At 34.2% G+C, this 6,379-nt stretch overlaps 1 protein-coding gene across 1 annotated transcript; it reads right to left on the bottom strand.

The window, feature by feature from the left end:
- Positions 1-933: 933 nt before the first annotated feature.
- On the bottom strand, positions 934-3,262 carry LOC104811401 (protein SHI RELATED SEQUENCE 5). The gene is made up of 2 exons (XM_010538078.1): positions 2,085-3,262; positions 934-1,574 (listed from the first exon to the last, which is right to left on the bottom strand). Exons 1-2 carry the CDS (start codon positions 2,779-2,781, stop codon positions 1,168-1,170), a joined length of 1,104 nt encoding a protein of 367 aa, XP_010536380.1. The 5' UTR covers positions 2,782-3,262; the 3' UTR covers positions 934-1,167.
- Between the last annotated feature and the right edge of the window lie 3,117 nt (positions 3,263-6,379).

The raw sequence follows: 6,379 nt of genomic DNA, 5'->3' as shown, positions 1-6,379 counted from the left end.
AATAAGTATAGTTTTGTCCTTATAAGAGTTTTATATATTTATACATGTGTGTGTATATATAAAACACATAAATAAGTGGAATATGTACAATGAGCTAAGTACCACATACTAATAAATTGAAAAGATTGAAAGCAGCCCACGGCGCTTCTTTTAGTCTTCTTAACAAATAATTTTCTATGTAACCTAGTTAATTTTTTAATACATTTTTCAACGGGAAAAGTATTTTTTTATTATTTAATACACTCACATACACATATATATATATATATATGATATCGTTTGCTTAATGGAACACGAAATCTAGTTTAAGTCCTATTTAGATCCGGCAAGCAAACGGATAAACTGGGAAAAAGGAGCATCGAGTTCATCAACAGCCAGAAAGCTAATTCACTATCACACCCGAAAAATAAAAATACTTAAAATAAGAAAAGAAAAAGAATTTAAGGGCCAATTACATACAAATATCGGAAATAAAAGCACTTCTCTTTGACCTAAGAAAAGTGCAAAACTCGTACCAATAGGCGAGAAATTAAATAACCATATAACCCAAGAGGCCAAACAACAGCAATCGAATAGTCTCTTAAACCATTTGGTGGTGTTATTGTTTATGCAAAGAATCCAAAACTCCCCTTAACAACAAAAAAAATCCAAATTCCCCAAACAAAATTAGGTAACGGACTAAAACTATATTATATCGATCATATACCAAATAACCTTAAGGGCAATTTATGGCAATAACCACATTCCGTTCCATATGCCAAATTCCATATATATATATATATATATATATATGTGTGTGTGTGTGTGTGTGTGTATGCCCACATTTAAGGGAAAACGTAGAAAAGAAACATAGGCGTAGCGTAGATTTAAATGTAGATAGCATTGGAAAGAGTAAAGCGATTACAGAAACATAAATTTAATAAGAAAAAAAAATCTAGAAAATCCAACTTCAAATTCGGACATTAACGTGATCATAATGACCTAAACGTACATTGGTGCATCTTAATCAGCACTAACATCCTAGCTAGGAGAAAGATCCTCACATTTTCCCAAAAATCGACGAAACATATAACAAAAAGAAAAGAGTAATCTCTCATATAGTGACAATTATAACAACATTTCCTCGTATTATATTTCAACCGACGCATCTGTAATCACATATCGTCGTCAAGACCGCGGAGGTGGGAAAAACGGCGTACCGGCGATAAAAGCGTTAAGCGGAGCTGGGTACAAGGAGGCGGAGTCGAGCCATGATGATGCGTTGTTGTTGTTGTTACCGGCTGTGACCGCGGTTGTAACGGCGTTTGCGGTTGAGGCCAAAAGGTTGAGGTGTTGAGAGCTCCCAGAGGCAGCGTTTGCGTTTGCGGCTGCGGTTGCTTTAGGGCTGGAGTTGTAGCCGTTGTGGGAGTGATCCGGTCCTTGGTCGTAGAGAATGCCCTTGAAGATATGTCCCCCGATGTTCACGGCCGTTTGGTAAGCGTACTCTTCGTCTTCATCATCGATCGAGCTGACTCTAACGCACCGGAAAACTGCCGGAGAACTCACCTCCGGCGGAAAGTGACCAATTTCCAACCCTAATTTCATCCCAAATCAAGAAACAAGAAAACAAATACCCAAGTTTTTTTTTTCTGTCTGTTCTTTGTTCATCTGGTCAAGACTGATAAAGATATGTATGGTAATGGAATCAAAATCAAATCTTTGATGTCGCATTTGTGTTTCAAGAGAAAAAGAATTCAAGCCTTTTGTGTGTCGTCAGGTTTACCGAGGAACAGTTGATTGAAAAGAAGTAATCAAAATAAAACAGAAAAAGAAAAAATAAAAGTTAGGACACATTCGCATTCTGGTGGACATGATATCATTCACACGCAAATGATGTTGTACTTGTTTACAAACATTCATAATTTGATGTCTTCGTGGCTCAAAGTTATCGAATTACGAAGCAATTCTCCTAACCCTAAAGAAAAACCTCCCCTTTTGATCAATTCATTATACGTGAGATCCGGAAATATGGTTATCAAAAAAACCCTCTTTTCATCTTTTTTCGTTCAATTCAAACGACACAACCAGAGTAATCAATCACTTACCGGAAGAATTCGCATTCACCACTCGGGTAACTGCAAGAGCCGATGCGCCTACTCCATGGTCAAGTTCTTTACCGTCATCTGTATCGCCTCCCTCACCGCTCGGCTCATGCAGCCTTTTTGCGTTGTCTCCACGACATGAGCCGCCTTGTTGATGCTGCAAGGCGGCGAGCTGGGCTTGACGCTCGCGGCGCTTGGCGGCAGGGACCCACGTGCTCTTCACGTGGGTTTGACACTGAAACCCTCGGCTCTTACAACAAGTACGGCATCTCATGTGGGCACAATCTTTCTTAGCTTGGTTCCCACAGTCTTGGCAGTTCATGCCTCCTTGTCTTGTCACCGTGAATCCGCCGGATGATCCCAAAGGTTCATCTGATACAACATTGAAGTACAAACTCCGACAACGGTTGATGTTATTGTTGTTGTTGTTGTTGTTGCTGCTGCTACCGCTCCCATTTGGGACCATGCCAAGCGAGTAGAAGTTCGCTGGAGAAACATGCTGTTGTTGTTCTTGGAAATACTGTGGAGGCCATAGCTCGAAACCCTTGTTGTTGTTGTAGATCTCGTCTTTGTATAGGTAAAGATAGTTGCTTTTGTCTTCTTGATCTTTGTCTTGGTGGTGATGATGATGATGATAATTGTGATCTTGCTTGTTGTTGTGATGATCTCTCCCTCCTCCTAGATAGAAAAACCCAGCCATTTCCTCCTCCCACAACAATCCATATCACACACGGAGAGAGATTGAAAAAGATAGATAGAGAGAGAGAGAGAGAGAGAGAGAGAGAGAGAGAGAGAGAGAGAGAGAGGATGAGAGACTGTTTGGTCTGTGAAGGGTTTGGTGAATCTTTGATAGGTAAAAAAAATCCTTTTTTTTGTGGGATTTTGTGTTTAATATATATTGCTTTTGTTTTTTGTTTTTGTTTTTGTTGTGACTTTGCTTGAAGGGGCTGCAGTTTTTCTTGGGATGTAAAGAGAGAGAGATCGGAGAATTAGCAAATGAGAGTAATGATGGCGAGGGGATTAGGAAACTGCAAACGCCGCCATGGTTAATCTTCTCAGAGAAAATTTCTGCATCTTCATTTAATACAAAAAAAAAAGAAAATTAAAAACTTTATGATCTCTCTGACATGAAAAATTTCAGCTTCTGCTATAATTTCTATAGAGAGAGAGAGAGAGAGAGAGAGAGAGAGAGAGAGAGAGAGAGAGAGAGATGGAGGGAGAGGTTAAGACATTAATACTATGAAGATCTCTAAGCTATGTAGCACTTCTCCACAGTTGTCTTCCAGTCTGAATGAATCCCAATCACAGAAATATCAGACTTTATCAAATAATAAAAAAATAAAAAATAAAAAAATCAGACAATATTTTTTAAATATTTTTTTCCTCTGGAATTATCTCTGGGGTTTGTATTGTATGCAAATCTACTCTGATTTAACCTTTTATGTTTATTTTTTTTATAAAACCTTTTATGTTTATTTAATAAATCTTTTTCCTAAAACTGAATTGTGTCCCTATATATAAACCATGAACGAATTGTAAAGATAGGCAAATTATCTTCTATTTCTTAATTTTTTTTCTTTGTAATTTTCCTGTGTAGATGTGAAGAACTTCGTTATTTGGCTGGCAATATATATAATGATAATACAATTAAAATATTTAATATAATGCTCAAAATCCATTGAAAATTATGACATACGTGAATTAAATTTGTCGACGTGGATAATAATGATTATTAAATTTAAATTGCAGAAAATGAAAAATAAAGTAATTTGATTCACACCGTTGATTTATATGAACGGTGAATATATATGCACGTGGCAGAACATAAACTTTTCATTTTTCGTCCCTCCCCGTAAAACCCTCCCAACCTTTTTCTTTCTTTCTTTTTTTTTTACTCCCTCCGTATCAAAATAAATATCATTTTACACTGTTACAATTTAAAAAAAAAACTAAAAAAACCATATATATTCTTAATAACCATATTTTTATTTATGATCAATTAAATTAAGATATTTTTAAATAAGACTAAAATTAAAAACTTTAGCAAAAAATTGTCTACAAAATATAAAACGACATGTATTTAATAACATTTTTTTCAAACGATATGTATTTAAAAACGAAAGGAGTAAAATCATTTCTCGGTTCATTAATTCTTAATTAATAAGCAATTAAATTTTATGTTTAACCCATTAATTAAATGTACTCATTCGCATAATTATAAATGGCAAGAGTAGTAGAGATATCAAATGAACTGGTCCAAATCGAACCAATCTGGTTTGTCGATAGCTATCATTTTATTGGTTTAGACCAGATTAAACCGTTTATAAATAGATTGAAATTTAGCAGTTCAACCAACTCGCCAAACTCGTGGGATAAACGAGTCGGTTCACGAACTAACAAAATACAATTCAAGTATAATACTCTCAGTATTTAATAAATTTGGCATGTATACTATTTACCATTGTCTTGACATGCTCATCACTACTGTCCAAATAATTCTTCAACATAATCTTAATTCGAAAAAATATGTCTGAAATATAGGTTGGAAGTAAGATAATTGGAATCAGACATTGTATTCCTAATCTAGTGAAACAACCTTAATAACTCACATATTAATTGGTTCTGGCCTAGTCCATTCTTTATCAGAATGACAATGCGTATAACTTTTATCGACCACTTTAAACATATTGAAAGTAAGTGATATTTGAAAGTCTTTTCAAGCATAAGAAATGTAGAGTTCCATCTAGTAGCAATGTCGATATGATATTATCGTAAAGATGAAGTGTATCTATGTATCGAAAATAGAACAAAAGTTGTTATATTAGTTGTAGGTGTGTATGGTTTAGTTTTGTCTTCTAGACTAGTTATAGAATCAAGTAATTGTTATTATATATCTGCGATAAGTAGAAACATAATTTCTATATCCTACTTAGACTTGGATTGACTTCAGTTTGTTATTCAAAATAACAACCTTTCAATCTTCAAGGATGATATCTGATCGTACCAATCTTGGTGAATGGATTGAGTCAATTAATAAAACCTAGACTAAACCGATTCTGCAAGGGTATGGATCGATTGTAGTATCAGGGTGGACCACAGGGACTGGGTAGTTCTAGCATCGATTTTTATTCTATCTATAGCAAAGATCGATTGATTGAAGATCGTTAGTTGGTTAAAAAAAATATACCTAAAGACACTGTATGTTTGAAATTTTATCTGTCTATGATCTGTTCCAAAAGATCTAGATTAACTTGTGGTTCTTGTTTTGGTTAGAGAAATTCAAATTTCTAATCTATGGTGTGTATGGGTTAGGGATCATCATCCTCTATCTGGTATTTTTTTCTATCAACTTCTTCATTTATAAGTAAAGACTAAAAACATTAACATTCGTTTTGATTGAGTTAACTGTAAATAATAGATCACATTCATGTATAGTGCGTCCACACACATCTAAATCCTATTTTTAATATTTCCCATATTTCCCCTAATTGACCGAGCAATATACGATGTCGTTTAGTCCCATTTGAAGCCTCCGGCTGAAACGGAGTCTTCCCCGGTATAATTGGTTCATAATACCATTCGGCCCCATAATGCAGCAGTCTCATAAAATCTTTCAGAGTTAACTTTTTTTCTTTACAAAGCACACATATATATACACACACAATTTACGGTTTACCAAAAAGTTTATAAACATATATAATTTGAAATATTTGGAACGTCACACACACACACACATATATATATATATATTCGTAATAAATAATAATCTCTTTCGCTAGATAATTCATAATTATAATAAGAACGTGAAGAGACGGATGTGGGAGCCCCACTAGAATACTGCTGGGGAAGGTGGTGAACAATAATGGATGGAGATTTTTTATTTATTTATTATTAGTAATAATCAATATTAATTTCTTCATGCCTCTGCAACCATCATCAATTTTCCTTAAAGCTAAGTTATAATTATGCTCTTTCCGCCACAAACGGCTTTTTGTCTTGTTGCAGAAAAAATAATAATAATAATAATAAGGAAATGGCTCAAAGATTATTCTAAAGTTAAGATATATACACTTTATTGTCATATATTTTATATAAAACATATAATTGCTTTGAATATACTGTAGGAAGAAGAAAAGAAATCTCTTACACAAATTAATATATAGTTTAGCTCAATCGACGTATAAAACATTAGAAAAAAAGCTTTCAGATACTACATTAGTTTTTTTTTAGTAATTTGAAAAGTTCACTGATATTTTGACCAAATATTAGGAAAGTTCAGATAAATATCTTTTTCCACG

This window comes from Tarenaya hassleriana, unplaced genomic scaffold, assembly GCF_000463585.1.
Source record: "Tarenaya hassleriana unplaced genomic scaffold, ASM46358v1 Cleome2, whole genome shotgun sequence".
Taxonomy (NCBI): Eukaryota; Viridiplantae; Streptophyta; class Magnoliopsida; order Brassicales; family Cleomaceae; genus Tarenaya; species Tarenaya hassleriana.
The sequence above is the reverse complement of the archived record's forward strand: the minus strand, read 5'-3'. Positions and strand labels throughout refer to the sequence as shown.

Bases quoted from the DNA above. Each gene is read 5' to 3' on its own strand.
- LOC104811401 (XM_010538078.1), bottom strand. From the start codon at position 2,781: ATGGCTGGGTTTTTCTATCTAGGAGGAGGGAGAGATCATCACAACAAC. The intron at 1,575-2,084 runs GTAAGTGATTGA...GGATGAAATTAG, and splicing joins GGTGAATGCGAATTCTTCCG to GGTTGGAAATTGGTCACTTT.